Source organism: Pezoporus occidentalis, unplaced genomic scaffold, assembly GCF_034315485.1.
Source record: "Pezoporus occidentalis ecotype Australia unplaced genomic scaffold, CSIRO_AGI_Poc_V1 ctg12, whole genome shotgun sequence".
In the NCBI taxonomy this organism is placed as follows: domain Eukaryota; kingdom Metazoa; phylum Chordata; class Aves; order Psittaciformes; family Psittacidae; genus Pezoporus; species Pezoporus occidentalis.
In genome coordinates, this window is record NW_026912994.1 from 7,911,658 (window position 1) to 7,929,475 (window position 17,818).

Consider the following 17,818-nt stretch of genomic DNA (forward strand, 5'->3'; position numbering starts at 1 on the left):
ACTGATGTTTTGGTAGGGAAATTAAGTTATAAAATTGTGTCTACAAAGGGAGACCATACAGATGGAGTTTGTTAAGAGACAGCAATACAGTCAACAGTGGTTAATTCAATTGCCTGCTACTTATCAGATTTTTTTAAAAAAAGGTTTAACCAGCTTTTGTAAATGCAAATGCAGAAAAACATTTCAAAGAGTCATTGTTGTCTTAGCTGGAGAAGGAAGCACACAGGCACACGGCCTTTTGAGGCCCAAGAGCCTGAGGCCCAAGAGCCTGCCAAGAGGCCCAAGAGCATATGCATCTGCCATGGCTGTATCAGGGTCCAGTGGGTCTGGTGCTCACCAGCCTGGCAGGAGAGGAGCTCTGAGCACAGCACAGTTCATCACCATACCACTACCCTCCGGTAATGTTTGTCCTTATGGCTGTGCTGTGGCCTCAATTCCCCTGGCCACTTGCCTTTCTGCCAGCATAGTGCCCCACACCACTTTTAGATACTCCAAGCCTTCCTTCAGCTTGAGGAAAAGCTGGGCACTAAGCTCAACTGGGTAAGGGTACGAAATTCAGTATCGCCAGTCAAGCCTTAAATGACTTCAACTCAATGTTAGATGTCACATCTAACTCCCCAAAGTGCCAGGTTGACACCAAGTTGCTGTAGCTGTTTCTATCCTAAACGTAGCAGTAGCAGAGGCACAGACACTCTTTATCCTCCCCTTTCCGGGGAACTGCAGCTGGGTTTGGGGTGCTGCCTGAAAAAGTTTGTTTTTTTTACAGCATCAGTGCTGGCAAAGACCCCCAGACATCCTGCCTCACACTAACAGTTTTAGTAATGGTCCATACTTCTGGACTGGGAGCAGAAACAGGAGGTTTCTCATCACACCAGAACCCTCAAAACCCACCCTTCTTTCATCTCACCGGACACCAGCTTATGCTCCTGTTATGGCATCTAAGAGACACACTCTGCCAAGCCCTCAAACTATGCAGACCCAAGGAAGAGGCAGCTGCAATCTTTGCATGGCCAACTGCAAGTGCCCAACTCATGTGTTATAGCCATTTCTTTTTACAGCAGCAGCCAAAGCCTGTCTGAGGTAGAGCTCTAGGTAGTCTGAATATAACCTCAATGAAAGCAGATACGTTTTGGGGACAGTTTAAAATGACATGAGAGCTGTGGGATTTTTTAAAAGCATTTTATCAGGAAGGATAAAGAAAAGAATTTATTTTTGCATAGGATAAAGTTCACTATGAGATTCAGTGTGCAGCATGACGTAAAGTCTCAGGCTAGCCAAAAGGTTTTAACATTGGGTGCCCTTTAAGTGATGCACTTAGTAAAATGAGATGTGCTTAGGTTGGAACTATGTAAAAACACTTATTTTATTAATATGAGGTAAAAATCTAAAAAAAATATGCTGCTGGGTAATTAAGTCACCAAGTGTTGTTCTACTTAAAATTCAAGAGAAGGGATATTAAACATACTCAAATTTTAACGAAAACATTTGCAGTGGCTTTAATAACTCAGCACAAAATTGTATTTAAACATTTCTCTCCAGTTTTGGAAAAAGCAAACACAGGGCCATTGTACTGTGGTCTGGGAATGAAAAAACAGAACTGCTCAGGTGCAGTGGATTATTTCACCTGTTTAGACAACACAGTGGTGAACAAACCAACCCTGGAAATCAAAGCTATGCTGGAATCCCAGCAGCAAGGTTTACCATGTGGTAGCAACCTTTGAAAGTCTCAATAGTCACCTTTTTGCAACTTCAAGTACCTTTTGCAGGCCAAGTTAATTTCAGTGGGGTGTAAGCTCCTACATGCTTTCCTTGTGGGAGTAGACTGCTGATGGGATTTTGATGTCTAAATACCTCTGGCTCAGAGCTTACTTTAAAAATATGACTTAAGGTCCTGCACTTTGCATGTTTGGGGATTTAATTTTTCTTAGTTATGTCTCCTGCCTGATTTGTTAAAATAAGCAAAGTAACAGGTGAAAATAGAGTAGATTTTTAAAACGTTTTATGGTTTAAATAATCTATGTTATTGGTAACCAAGGAAATTCAACTATTCAAAACTGAACTTCTAATATTAACATTTCCCTTTTTGCGCATCACTTTACAATGCAAATTTTTCAGCTGTTCATAATGCAATGCAAAATAATTACTCTTATCCAGCACCTCAATACACATTTGGTACTCATGAATGCTGTAAGGATTAATACAACCATTCACACCTGCTATAAAAGAGCATCTAGACAATAAAAAAAAATATAAGAATGCACAGGCCATTTTCTAAGCTCAGTCATGGAGTACTGAGGGACAGAGCAAGGGCAAGAAGAGTTGTAAGGACCTATGGGTAGAAGGCAAGCTTCTAATTACACAAGTCCCACTTGAAAACTCTCACTCTGCGGTTCCACAAAGCAGGACAAAGAAAGAACAACAAATGTAGCCTAAGCTACTGCACCCATGGATTTTCACTGGCATATTTGTCAAGCTCACCTAACACCCCTGATGATACCAGATTCCTTGCCTGCACTATCTCTACCTTCTACCTTCATTCAGCCTTCAAGAAGAGCTTCTAAAAGTCCCTAGTTTCATTTTAATTGAAGATTTGCTCCTACACTCCAAAGGCGCTTTCATTTGAAACTCAAATGCAATCTGTTCAAACCATGATGTACTGTAGGCAAGGAGATTATCTCTTAGCCTAGCTTTCGCCCGCTGAGGATGATAACAGGAGGAAGAGATTAGATTGAGACCTTGCACTGGCAAGTAAGAAAGACTACACACATACATACACAAAAATTTTTACTGCACTGTAACTTCACAGATCACAGCAATTTTGCTGGTGAATGTGTGAACCACAGAATTGCCCTGCCTAGGAGAAAGCCATCAATAAACACAGGGCTGGTAGGATTGGGTTTATGAAAGGCAAAGCAATGAAATCAATCAGAGCAAACAGATCCTGGATAAAAGCCAATTTGGCAATGTAGTCAAAAAACAAATGAAGGGATAGGAAACCACTGCATATAGTGCAAGATTTTGGGAGGAAGGATGATCTGCTCTTCAGCACAAAACACCTTGAGGAATTGTGTGTCCCCCAGTTTATGCTATTTCCTCACTGAGTCACCCCGGAAATTTCACTCAATCCACTGCACCAGTGCGACATACCTGAAACAATGTGACATTCGCACACAAACCAAGCCCAAGTTTCTGCTCACTATCTGTTCTTATCAAAACTCATAATTCACTAGAAATGCAAACTCTGCTCTGCAGAGATCAAGCATGGAGAAACCAGGCTGATAGGATTCTGAGGTCCATCAGCACATCAGACCTCAAGGGAAAGAAGTTACAGCTCACAGAACTCCTACCTTCATCACATTTGGCAGGAACCGGCTCTTAAACAAACAAACAAACAACTCTTTGAAGAGTTTCTTATTCTTGCAGTAATGCTGGTCTGGGCTCTGACGGGATTCAAACCAGACGCGGTCGAGGGAAGTCTGGAGTCATACCAGGTTTAAATCTCACATGCCAAGAGAGGTCAAGACCTACCAAAGCCTTGAATAGATGACTTGCAAAGAAAATCCCAGGACATGGAGGAAGTGGTGTTGGTGGGAGACTGCCTCTCCCTCTGACTCATTAGGCAACGCCATGTGACGATGCTCTGGTGAGGAATACGGAGAGGCTGTCATTCCTATCCACTAAAGCCCAAAAGTCCAGTGCATTTGCCTGCGGTAAAGGTCCTGTGGGACTTTTAAAAAAGGCATGGGTTGTAAAATATCTGACCTGGCTCAATTCCATTTTAGTCTTTTACATTGTGGTCATCTCACTGCTGTCTGCCCTGGGGGAAAGTTTGAACTTTCCTGACCTAACCTAAAAATTGGTTTAGTTATGTGTGCTCTCTTTTACAAAGATGGCTAGAAATTTATTTGGACTTTGGAAGTCTTCTATTTTATCAAGTGAATGAAGCGGTTTGGGGTCTGCTGACACTGATTTCACTATGAATATTTCCCTGTTTAGAGACTTCCACTGGAAATAATATACAAACAGGTAATATCTATTTAAACTTTGAAATGTACTGGATAAAACTTTGCAGACACATCACTTTTCATCAGTTCCTGGTATTATTTCTTACAGAGAAACAGCTGGGCTGGAGGACTAGGAGAAAAGGGAAAAAGCTAGAAATAACTTTTGTATGATTTCTCCCCTGAGAACCAACTGCGAAATCCTTCCCACTGCTCTGCAGGCAATAAGAGTTATTCACCCTGACCTGATCCTTGCCATATACTGGACAGGCTGGAGAGTTGGGCAGGGAATAACTGGATGAAATATAACAAGGGGAAGTGTAGAGTCCTGCATCTGGGCAGGAACAACCCCAGGTTCCAGTATAGGTTGGGGAACGACCTGCTAGAGAGCAGTGTAGGGGAGAGGGACCTGGGGGTCCTAGTGGACGACAGGATGACCATGAGCCAACACTGTGCCCTTGTGGCTAAGAAGGCCAATGGCATCCTGGGGTGTATTAGAAGGGCGGTGGTTAGTAGGTCGAGAGAGGTCCTCCTTCCCCTCTACTCTGCCCTGGTGAGACCCCATCTGGAATATTGTGTCCAGTTCTGGGCCCCTCAGTTCAAGAAGGACAGGGAGCTGCTGGAGAGAGTCCAGCGCAGGGCAACGAAGATGATTAAGGGAGTGGAGCATCTCCCTTATGAGGAAAGACTGAGGGAGCTGGGTCTCTATAGTTTGGAGAAGAGGAGACTGAGGGGTGACCTTATTAGTGTCTATAAATATATAAAGGGGGAGTGTCACGAGGATGGAGCCAGGCTCTACTCAGTGGCAAACAATGATAGGACAAGGGGTAATGGGTGCAAACTGGAACACAAGAGGTTCCACTTAAACTTGAGAAGGAACTTCTTCTCAGTGAGGGTGACGGAACACTGGAACAGGCTGCCCAGGGAGGCTGTGGAGTCTCCTTCCCTGGAGACATTCAAAGCCCGCCTGGACACATTCCTGTGTAACATTATCTAGGTGTTCCTGCTCCAGCAGGGGGATTGGACTAGATGACCTTTTGAGGTCCCTTCCAATCTCTAGCATACTGTGATACTGTGATACTGTGATATACTAATTCTCATGCTTTACCCTGATCCCCAGAAGATGCCATCACAAAATGGGTGTCTTGTGACCAGGGTAACAGAGCAGCAAAGATCACATTTTAGTTCCTTCCAAAGAACTGAAACTATCACTGACTCCTTGAGGGTCTTTTCAAACAAACAGGACCACCACACTGTCTGACCCAGGTGGCGATCAGTTACTCAAAACAGCACCTCAACCACTGTTAATTCCTTGCAAACTTGCTCTTCCTAGGAAACGAGCACCAGGACATTTTATCCACACAGTACCACTGCAGTTAGGTTTCTCCAAGTTGGCTTTTTTGACACCAGTTCTGGGATCTCTGTAATGATGCTGGACTCACAGCAACATTATGCTGAAGTAAACACAGAGCTCTAGTCCTCCTTCATTAGGCCTTGACTTCCACTTTGCCAAAATTACCTAAAGAAACATAACTGAAACCCTTCATGAGAATACCAACAAATAATCCACTACCATAACAGGTCTGAAGTCTACTGCCAAGTCCATACTGACAGCAGAAAAATCTCTAATATAAGCTATTTCTACAACAGGAATACATAAGTGGGACTTAGTAAACACTTCTATTTTATGGCATCTTCAGAAGAACACCTCTTTCCAGGACAGTATATGAACACGCATTTAAGTGCCTCTGAAGTCAACAGATCTCAGCAGGTATTTCTAATTAAGCATATACTTGGGTGTTTCCACTAATAGGGAGAGACTTAAAAACCGTTCTGTAGTCTAAATCACTTTCTATATGTGCCTCTGCCTCATCAGCTTCTAACTTATTTTCAAATATCTTCTACAAATATCTCTTCTCCTTTGCTAATCCCCTTTAGATTGATCTTCTTTTTATTTACTGATTTGATGACAGAATGCGTTAATTCCTTCACCACCACATCTTTCCACACCCTGCTTTTTGCCATCTACAATGCAGTTTTCTCTTGTACTGCACTTGAGTTGGGATGAAAGACAGCATATGAAATCAAGTGTTTTATTTCACAGTGAGGACAAATAGTCACAAACAAGAATATGCATGTAAGAACATCATCCTAATGCAGCTGTAAGCTTGAAACTTTCCTATTTTTAAGATATTAACCACACTCTGGTAGTCCTTCCTCTACAAGTGGTAATTTGGGACATGTGGTTACTCTATGGGATCTTAAGAAGCTTTCAGATGAAGCATTTAATCAGCAGGTACCATGTCCAGCAATTGGTTTGCAAATCAAAATCCATGTAAGCAGCTCCAGAACCAAGATAGGAAACACTCTTGTGAAGGGGCAAGAGGAGAAATAAGGCAAATCCTTCTCCAGGATGTTTTTACAGGATCAAAAGGAAAATATTTCAAAGGCCTTTATATTTAGGAACACACATTTATTCCTCAAAGAGACTTAAACTCATAAAGCAAAATGTGGCTGCATTTCGTATAACCCTAACATACTTTTTTTCAGGCACACTTGACTACACGCAGGCACTGTTTGTTATAAGTGCCTTAGGTACATGTGTGCAGGGTAGGAAGAGGTGTAAGAGAGTGATAAAATGAGCTGCGGCAGAAAGAAATACCTCTGCAGTGAGGAGGCTCCACCTATATGAAAGAAACACTGACATACCGCTGCACTTGTAGAAAGGGTAGGAGGTGGTGGTGGAGCCTAACTCACATTTAATCTAACAGCACGTGCTCAGCAATGGGCAGACCACGGTACAGGTCATTCTGCTGCACAGGGAGTGGAAAAGGATAGCTTCTACCTCCCAGGCTCCTGCCATGCTATAAGGTGTGTGTGCCCCTGAGTATCACTTTGAAAAAATCATCAAAAGGCTCACAATCTCCTGGTTTCACTATCAGCTACCACAATCAATCATATCAAAACCCAACCCCACACATGCCAATCAGGTGAGCACAGGGAATGCCATGAACTTGCTCTGGAACTGGAGTCTGGCCAACTGATATCAACGAAGCCTTGAATGTATTTTTTTCCATAGCATATCCACCTACGAGATTTGCCATGTGCATGCTCCTGTAACAGAGGGGATACAGGGCAGAAACCATTGCTATTGATCCTACAGGAGTCGTATAACCTGGATGTGTATGGTGGACTCCAAGCATGCACAAGTCACCTCATTAATATGTTTGTATTTCTTAACTACATTACAGCCATTTTCTGAATTTTTAGGTACTTAACTGCTTTACTATGTCTGGCTTTGGGGTCCTGAGTTTCAATGAAGGTTGGGGGAGTTAAACATTAACTGAGATCCAGCATGTTTGGAAAACCCACTATACCCTTGCATTACCAGCCCTTGACAAGCTGGCCCTAAGGGTCAACATTATTCTGAAACCTACAATACCCACTTTCAAAACTGTGTTGTTAGCCAGACCCAGTGCAGTGGGATTTACGATCTGAAATCATACACACGCTTTGTAAAATCTGACCATTAAGTAATGCTCTAAATTTTAGCTCTGTTAGTTGTCTATTTAATATCAACGGTGAAACAGAAAAGAACAGGCATGAAAAGCCCCCAAGGCAAAAACTTGTGTAAAGTCACAAATTCACAAAATGGTCAGGCACACAGAAGAAAAAACATACATACATGTTGTAGTGCCAAAGTCAGGGATCTAGAAAGCCCACTTAAATACAGACACTCCCATAGGAGTGCTCTGCGGATCTGAGATTTGCCAGAGTAACAGCACCTAGTTCTGCCCTCTGGTTTGCGCAGATGTGTGTGCACAGCATTAGCTGCAGGCAGGGGATCCAGATCCACAGTTCTGCCAAACAGGGTCCTTTTTTTACATTTTTTTTTCTTCCCCCCCCTCAGCCATCTGGGTGGTCTGAGAATCAGACTCGAAATACCTAGGATCCCTTGAACCACATGTTCTAATCCCAGCAGAGTTGACTCAGTCCTTCACCCTTCCAGGGTAAATTGACTTCTCTGCTCTCTGTTGCGTGGGGGGAACTTTTGGATGAGATTTGAAAATTTCCGTTCTGTATGGACATTAAAAACCCTACATTTTTCTTCCAGTATCACAAGACAGCATTCCTGCCATTACTTTTCTCTTTCAGCACCTTGTGTTATTTGCTCCCCATGGCCACTGGTAGCTGAGAACCCAGATTAACCAGCACCTGAAAAGTGATGTGCTGTGGGCTTCATTTCACAAGACAATGGGATAGATGGGTTTTGTCCCTTTATCTCCACATATACTAGAAGGATTTCAGAGAAATATGTGAAAATGAGCAGGCTGAGCAGACTGATATTTGAGTATATGCTGCAGGCTGCAAGCTGTGGGGAGGAAGGATATGACAACATGCAGCAAGTATCTGGAGGCACGTGTTACACAAGGAGGTGTGTTAGGAGCAAAGGGTGAAATTCAGTGAGAGAAATAAAGGAGTGTGGACTATGAAGGTGAAATGCATGGAGTGCTTTTTATACTGAGAAAGGATTTGCTACAGCATAGAGTAAAAGGACAATCACAATATCAAAAGGGGGACAACAGGACCTGAAAGAGGGAACACACACACCCGTACAGGAGAAAATGTGACACAGGAACAAATCGTTACAACAGGTCTCATTGTCTCTTGTCCTCACAACTGTAAGAAGCTGCTGAGAGGTAAAACACCATCTAGAGAGGGGATTTATTTAGGATTAAGAAAAAGGAGGGGCCAGGAGAGGCAGTGCTCCACATTTAGCATAGAGAAAACTTGAAAACCAAATTCTTAACACTGGAGTTTAAAGGGCCAGGAGGTTGGCACTGAACATTTATCCATTTTCACAGGATGCTGAAAGCAATGAAGAACGGGCAATACCATTGAGATAGTTTCTGAAAGACCCGTACTCTGTTTAGAAACTCTTTAGAAAGCAGCGGGAGAATAGAGTTCAAATAAATTTTTCCTAAAGCACAAGCTTAACGCGGATAAGATGGAAGCATGAAGTCACTTTTAATCTACTATAAAGTGAGGTAAGCAAAGGGATTATCACTTAAGACTTGCTGACATGAAGCTCTGAGAATGACATTTAAAAGCAACGGTGGATTACAGAGTGACATCATATTAAACGAACACATGCCAGAGGTTTACATAAAAGACCTTGGAGATCAGGCTTTTGTTCTCAATACTAAACCTTCTAGCCTATTTTACACTTCTGGAGGTGATTAGGCTAAATTAGAGCTGCAGTTTTTCACAGCACCAGTAACTCGGTGGCCCAGATCTTCACTAAGTGCTAATGGGAACAACTCCATCTGAGCTCACCGAGGCCCCTCACTCCAGTGCAATGCCGCTGGCATTCAGCAACCGAAGATCCAGCCCAAATGTTTCTATGATCTGTGTCTTACTGCATATTTAGTGACTCTGAAACTATGCACCTTCACGGTGCTTTGGGCTTCAGGTTTGAGTTTTTCTGAAGTGCTCTGAAAGCTATTTAAGTAAATGCACATCATGAAACTATTCTCAATTTAGGGAATACCACAGATGTACAAATCTCTCTCGCAACAGAAAATGCTTGAAAATTGTTAACAAGATCCGAAAGAGAAAGCCGTGGGGTTTTCTGTTTGGTTGGGGGTTATTTTGTAGCATAATTTCTCAGATTGGAAGAACCTACAGGAACATTCTATCCCTGGTGTTTTGGATTATGTCCGCCCCATTTTCTGAACACCTGATCAGCCTGTCCTCCTACTGAGGTCAGATGTTAACGGAGCATCTTCTCAGCTTTTGCACAGCTAGGTAGCGCTGTGTACTTCTTTCCTAGTGCCTGAAAAAGCACAACAAGCCCCTCTTGGGGAGCTGCACAAGTCACCTAACTTTTCTTAGCTCTCAAAAAATCAGGAGAGTGAGTATTACTGTAACATCATTTTAGACATGGGAAAACTAAAGCACAGATGGAATTAAAGGAATTTTTACGGCAGCACAGTATTTAATTTGTGGTCTCCTGGAGATGGAACAAGTGACCATTAAGTATTAATCCTGGTAGTTTTACAGTGAGATTGGTATTGATAGTCCCTCAAATCACCACGTCTTGTAAGTTACTAAACAGCCACCTAAAAGCAACACACTCCTGCTAATTACAGACCACGGAGAGGTTTGAACCAGCCTTCTGGAGGGGACCAGCCTCTGCAAACCATCGCTTACTCACACATTCTTATTTTCCTAAATAAATAAAAGAAACATGTGGGAAAGAAGGGGACAGAATAAATTGGATGTGGGAGCCCCCAAACCTGTTTCCCAAATGAGCAATGTATCTGTTTGGTGAAAGTCGTAAAACTTTGCAAAACACGTAAGAAGGCCTCTCTGAGCAGCTGTTTGGTTTGACTCCGGAGGGAGCTCGCTCTATCTGCAAAGCAGCACAGTACCATCAATCACGACCTGCCAGAGATTTTCTACTCCAGTAGCAAAGTAAATATGAAAACTCACAGGTTTTATTGGTATGTACGTTCTGTGGCTCAACCGAGTGACTTCCTTGCTGCAGGAACAACCATTACCTGGGGTCCCATCCTAAACCGCCTGACGGGATCACGGCTGCAGCCTCGTGGAAGCTGTGTCCCATGGAGGTGAACCGAAGGCACTTTACACACATCTGATAATGCAGAAAGGCACCTCTGCTGGTGTGCAATGCAACCACTTCCCTCTGCTATCAGCTGTGGTCATGAATCCCCCTGGGTAGACGGAATGACCGAGAGGCCCTGGCATAAAATGGGGAGCACTGCAAAAATCTGACACCCCTTCACTGAGTGTGTTGGAAGTGAGATTTATCAAAGGATTTCTATCCAGCAAAACTGAGGAGGGGTGTTGTGATTTTTTTAAATAGGAACAGCAAAAGGCACATCTGTGACAATAGCAAATTCCAGCTCTAGAAGCAAGAGACACTGGTGTTTCTCAAAGTTCAGTTATAAGATGATGATGATTACTTTTTGTATGGCTAAACAACATATTTTCCCTTAACCCCACTTGGCCTCCCTTGGCTGAATCTCACAAAAACAACAAAGGAAAGAGAAAAACAGCTTGAAAGAGATATCCAACATGGAAAATCTTGGGTTCATCATTAAATTTCACAAATTTATAAACACTTGAGACATAGTGTTTTTAGGATGGAAAGTTTAACAGTCACCTCATCTGCCTGTGAATTACCCTGCCTAAACAGCTCCGGAACATTGGAACAGGTCCTGAAAAGGTACTCAGTAATTTTTAACATAGCAAAAAGAAAACAAACTTCAACAAGGGGGGGTAATAGGATCAGATAAAAAAAGTGCAGGCTGAATATCAGGGAAAATCTGTAATATATTAAGATCTCAGGGAAATGGAGAAGACCCATGATTAAACCAGATAAAATCCCTACCAGAGGGAAATTAAGGGCAACTTAACACTATCATGGAGAGGGAGTCTTCTCTATGTTTAGGTCTCCAGGACTATTCAGTCCTCACAAAAGTCATGGAATTTGTGACTATCAACTCAGGGGTTTGGGTTGTTTTTTTTACTATTTTATGTGTGGACAGAGGAGCAACAACAATATTTTGTTTATAAATAATGTCAGAACTGCATCCTGAAACACCACCAGAATGTCGGTAGGAAAACAAGGCTGCTTTTGTTTGTTACACTGCATAATGCCTGATGGGTTTTAACCACAGTTTAGGAGATACTGTTAAAAAGCTTATTGCTGAGTCAAGCCTAGGCATGCTGTTTACAAGGGTTAGCCCTCAAGGCTCTTGCATTGGCAGGGATTTTTAAGCTGAGCTAAGGAGTTTTTAGTTGTTTTTGTTGTGCTTTAAAAAACAAGAATTGAGAGTAGCTAAGCACACCCAAAAGTGGGGAGTGGAAGGGAGCTATCAGTAATCACCTGCCACATCTGCCAGCAGCTTTCTTCTGCAGTCAAGGGCTTGATCTTGAAAAGCTGATGCTAAGAGTCCCTTTGGCTGAAAGCAGATGGCTTTCCTGCAGCAACCAGGCCCCAATGGAGTAAGCTTTTGTGAAGAAGCTTGCTAAAATACACAGTACCCTTTTGTCGGCAAAGGGCCTGTTATAACTTATGAAGTGAATTTGTTTGGTTCAGCTTTGAACCTGTTGAAACACCCTAGCTGATGACTTTCACTCCAATAACACTGATCTATGTTTTGCCTACAAGCACAACTGCAGAGTGAAATTCTGACAAATCAATAAAAGCTGCGTGCACAAAATGCATGTAACACCCACCACTGCTCTTCATCCTGTGCTACGGAAGAGGCTAGTATCCCAGGGAAAACCAGTATGTGGCTCTAATTTAATGCATTATTGCAATGGTGTACAAAATGAGTCCGAATCTCCAGATTTATTTTTCTTTCATTTCTTAGCTTTTGAGTGCTGTAGTGTACAACCTCAATATTAAACAAATGTTGCTTTATGGAAGTGGTGCCTCATATAATTTAAATGTACCGATACAATACCATTTATTATTTTTGCTCTAATTCTACACTCCCGGAGAAGCTTTCATCCTTTATTCAGTTTTACTCCATTCTGCATTGCATCCTTTCACAGTATTCACTGGGCTGCAATCCTGCCTCTCCCCTCCCTCCTCCACATGACCACAAGCTCACAAGCATCCGAATCCAGGATGATGCCTTGATTCCACAATATTCCTGTTGGTTTGAACTGCAGAGCCTAAGGATCATCTGAACAAGATACTTTATTTTTCTAGACAAGCCAAACAAGTACCATGATTCTGACAAATTGTTCCTACTGCCAAAAAGAGCCAAAAAATTGAAGATGTCAAAAAAACGTGTCACCAAATAAGTTAAAAAAGTCAATTGCCCTAATGACAGGAGAAACACTGAAACACCCTGAAAAGAAAAAAAAGTCATCTGGAAGTATATTTCAAGGAAATACCAACATAATCTGCTTCTGGACATACATAATAACTGCTCAGTGATTTGGAAGGAGACTCAAGTTCTGAAAATTATTTGTCATGCTGCTTAACAAGGAAATTGCTGAGACATAAAGACTGACACAACAGTGAGCAGAAATACCACAAATTTTTCAGGTCTCTATCTTGGCAAGCAGACATTTTATTACTTGAGTTTTCCATATCGCAAGAGAAGAGTCCCACAGGTGGTCCTGCTCGAGAGAGCCTTGCAGATGAGTTCCCTCTGGTTAGGATAAAATAACGTATATTCTCATTAGGTCGCATGCAAACAGTGATGAAGGGGAATGCACTGCCATGTCATATCGAGCAATCAGGAAACAAAACCTTTGACATGATGCAGCAGGCAGATAATAAGACCCTATAGTTAACAACAAACGAGACTCCACTTAATTTGCCGTGCAATGTTCATGTAATTAGATAAATTTGGTACCGGCAAGACAGCAGACAGCTAGAATATGGGCTTGATGAATTGAGGGGCTCTCTGTCAGGCACTGATCACATTAATCATGAAGTCAAAACTCAGTGGCACAATTTTTCTTCTAAACATTTGCCATAATCTTCTAAAGTGAAAATATGCATGTGCCTTTCTTGTTTGAACAGAACGGTGGAATTCTGCACCATCAGGATGGAGTACAAATTTCCAGAGGCTGAACTGTGCCTGCTGAGTCCACCCAGCCTATTGAACAAGAGTGACACAACCAATAAGTATGTTCTAGACCAGCTCTGCCACCATGTTCTGGATGATTTAATGTTTGACATCTTCTGGCCAGGGGGATGAGCACTATGCTATGACCTCCAGAGCAGAGATGGAAGGACAAAAGAGTAAGACAAAAGAGAATTAGAACAAAAACTAAAGGAAAAAAGGGCAGGAGATGAGTTTAAGATAAAGAGAAAAAATGGTTGAAAGACTAACTCCACAGCTGGTGAGAATTTTCCCAGTGTGGTTATGCCATAGTCAGGGCACTTAGAAAAGAGCCATACAGAAGTGGCATCACTGCGACCCATAAAACCCCCCAGAGCCAAGAAGCAATAGGCTGCTCAGCTTTGGTGCTTCACCAGCCAGAGAGGCACCTTTCAGCGCAATGCCCAGATAGTTTCAAAGAAGGCTATGTTTCCTCTTCTAAGACCAGCAACCGAGTTTTCTCTCTAGTACCTCACAGGTTATTTTTGTGAGACGTGCTGTTAGAAAGGTGAAGGATCCCTAAGAAAAAGGTCAATAAGCATTTGCCAACAACTATACCTAGATATCAAGCAGGATATTCTTGGTCTGCTCACATACAAATGTCACTGCTAAGATAGAGTATTATTAATACTGGCACAGATGAACCAAAACCTGATCTGACAGCACTGTACACCTGGCCAGGGCTGATCAGTAGGATAACCCCAATAAGATGAAACACTGGCTCACATTACTGGGAGATATGATTCGCAGGTACATAACAGCAGCTGCTGAGCTCTTGTGTTTTGGAGAAGACCCTGTTTCATGACCCCACTGAAAAGACTGCTGTGGAGCCCCTGGGCAAATGCAGCGCACCTGATCCTTCTCACAAGGAGCGAAGGGGAGCACCTAGCAGGGCACACAAATAACCTGTGGCAAATATCTCAGCATCTGCCACTCTCTCTTCTAAACTGCTTTGAATGTTGTCCCTTTCAGAAGTCAGTATGTGCTTTATCAGCCAGAGCTCTGGCTTATTAACTTATCTCCAGTATGTTTTTTTTTATTAATCTTTTTCTCTATAATGTTTTGCTTGTATTGGCACACAAGACCAGAACTATTTCACTCAGTCCCTTTAGCCCCCACAATTCCCATGACAGCAACCTACTCTGTCTTTTCCCCTTTGCACACAGCATGAAAGGAGCTACTCTGCCCCTTTAAACATCCAGTTAAACTGACTGCCAGCCAGAAAGAAAATGACTTGTCTTCTGGTAGAATCCAGGGGAATGCCCTATCATTTTTTTCCTGCAGCATTTTGGAAGTGGAATAAAGCCCTGGCAGCTGTGGGACTCCACAAATCTCCTGGCTGATGTTGTCTGTGTTACTTGCCTCGCAGGGACTGTTCCCTGCTCATACCTATCCAGAAAAAGCACATCTCCACGAACAGCCCATGTAAAGCTGGGTGAGCAGTGACCCTGGCCAGACAGTGAGGCCACAATGGGGCTCCAGGGGATCAAATGAGAGTTTTTTTTAAGTGATGGGCTCTATTTGTTCTTCCTTTGCTCTTCTTGCATAATATTTCCTTACAGGTTCCCACGCACCAAGTACCCTGGGACTGGTCCCTCAGATGGTGGCTGAGCCCTCTGTTACTGCCACGGGTTGAGGGATTTTGGGGTGGCTGTGGAAATGCCAGCCCCAAAAGGCTGCTCCTTAACTCCCACCGGGACAGTGCGTTTCAGAGACAAGGAGAAACCCTTCCTGGTGTGTGGTCACTACCCCTCCTGGCTTCTTCCCTGCCCTGATCACAGCTAAAAGTAGGTGAACCCAGATATCCCTATAAACACGTCCTCCAAGGTGTCAAGAACTTTTGAGCTGCCATGTCCTGGATGAGGAGATTAACCATGATCCCCACTCCAGAGGTACAACCCCTGAGCAGCACCCGTGCTTGCTGCCCATGAGCTGCCCTGGGGAGGAGAGGCTCTTGCGGGAGGTCATCACCAAAACCTGGGATCCTGCTCCTCCAGAGTGGACACAAACACCTCTATGAGGACCTGCCTCTTTACCACATTTTAGAAAACATCACCCATCCTAAGTGGGCCATTGTCCAGTGAAATCAAACTGAATTACAGCATTCCTGGCAGCCTTTTTCTGCTGTTCCCCCAGCCAGCAGGCAGGGAGGAATGGTACACAAGGTCTCCAAATGGAGGGAACAGTGCTGGGTCTTCGCCAAGATGGTGCCAGAAACGACCCAGGCACGGCATGATGAGAAACACCACAGGCCCAAAAATGCAAGTCAAGCCTGTCCCAAGGACCTCAGCCAGGTAAAGACACAGTAGCCCTGTACTCCTATCCCACTGTTATATAGCACTTCTATAGGTTTTACAGAGCTAAGAGCTATAGAGCATTCCTGCCAAACAGGTCAGTATGGTCACTGTCTGGGGACAGTAGGGTGGAGGGTAGCCAGCAGGGCCAGCCTGCAAGGAGGGCAGCGGGTCCCAGGACCTTAGCAGTGGGATTCAGCATGCTGCGGGTGGCTGACATTTTAGCAAGGCACAGGAGCAGAGGTGCAAGACTTACCCGTGGATAGCGTGGATAGAGTGAGGCTCGTAATGGTACCGTCCTTCCTGGTGGCGCATGTCAATTGGCAAAGGAGCGTGGAAGGCCGGAAAAATGTGCTGTGGCACTGTTGAGGGGAATAGAAGAAGAAGAAAAAAAAAAGGGACTTCAAAAACTTTTCCTTTCCTTTTAAAACAATTTCAAAGGCACTAAATCTCCATGAATTTCAGAGCGAGAGCAGTGCAAGACAAGGGTCTTCATGATATCAGCGCTATCATACACCAGAGAAGTGGAATGAATAAATAATCAAAGTCATGCGGAGAAATCCTACATCTTTGACATAAAAGATCTCCAACAGGGTTTTTGACAAAGACAAGCAGCTAAGCGCTCTTTGAACTTGAGGAGATTATAGGAAGCACCAAGGAAAACTAGACTTGCAACGCAAATCAGGCTCAACAGAGCCTGGCGGGATCCAGACCTGCGCCGTCCCTCATGCCTAGAGTGGCAGCAAACACCTTTCCTGAAGGTCTGTACACACATGTTGGAAATATTTACCTAAAAATGTAACAGTGAGAGCAGCGCTAATGCAGACCATCTAGGCAGTCAGAAGAGGCTCAAAACTGCCTACTGCTAGGTTCTGAGAGAGGAGCCCAAATTGCTCTCACTTGTAATCACTTGAGGCCCTATTTTTTATTCATTTGAGAAGCTTGTTTCATCTTTGATGGAAAGATAAAGTGGTCTCAAAAGGCAGAGAACACCTACATTGACTTATTAAATCTACAGGTTTTAATATTTATTATTGACCCCAAAAGTTTAGCGGCGAGAGTATTTGCGTGAATCGAGCTGATGGAAAATTCATCAGGTTATTTTTCCATGCTACCCCCAACAACACTGCTTGGCTGCCTGGGCTTTTTCTACTAAAATTACAGAAGCTAAAGAGATACAATTAGCACAGCATCAGTAACGATACTATACAATCGCCCTCTGAATAGGGCTCATCACATCTGTAATGATGCCGCTTTCTAGATTTGTACCAGCAATCAGTTTAAATGTAAAAAGCTGGCCTTGCTGTCTTGCTCTGCCTTTACAAACAGTCAGAAGTTCATTAAAGATTGCTTGATATTTTTGCAGGTCTTTCCCATTCCCTCTCTGGCTTCTTGGCCTTTCTGTCTAACTGGAGACTAAAAGCAAAACAAAAACCAACCTCCTATCTGAGCATTTCAAAACAAGATCTGTGCTCAGTATTTCACTGTGACTTGCCTCTGCAACAGGTAGCATCTCTCTGTAGAGTGGGGAAGCACCATCCAAAACCAAAGCATCAAGGCTTGGGCCAAGTCTCTCGCTGATGCTCAGCAAACTCCAGTAAACGCCAACCTCTTTTTCTATGAAAGACTTAAAATTCAGCCTTTCGTATCTGTGACTCCAGCTGCAACAGAGCTATGCTGACTTCATCCATCAGGGCTCTGCTCCTTTTGGGTCCGTCGCGCAAAGCCTGCGTGAAATCCCCATATAAGCCTTTCCCGGAGTATCAGCAAGAGGATCTGAGGCTCCTACTCCCATTGCAATGTACAATCCCTTAGCACAGCACGGCACAGGCGCGTCAGCCAGGCTGCTGGGAGAGGTGAGAGACTA

General features: G+C 43.4%; 1 protein-coding gene across 6 annotated transcripts in view; it reads right to left on the reverse strand.

Annotated features, from left to right (window-relative positions):
• The window catches only part of GLI2 (GLI family zinc finger 2), a 198,867-nt gene that overhangs the window by 50,332 nt on the left and 130,717 nt on the right, over window positions 1-17,818 (reverse strand). For 5 of the 6 annotated variants that reach the window (XM_062607126.1, XM_062607127.1, XM_062607128.1 and 2 more), the window contains exon 3: window positions 16,208-16,313. The exons of the other annotated variant lie outside the window; for it this stretch is intronic. In XM_062607126.1, the coding sequence (XP_062463110.1) occupies window positions 16,208-16,313 (106 nt within the window). The remainder of the gene's footprint in view (window positions 1-16,207; window positions 16,314-17,818) is intronic. 6 annotated transcript variants of the gene reach the window in all.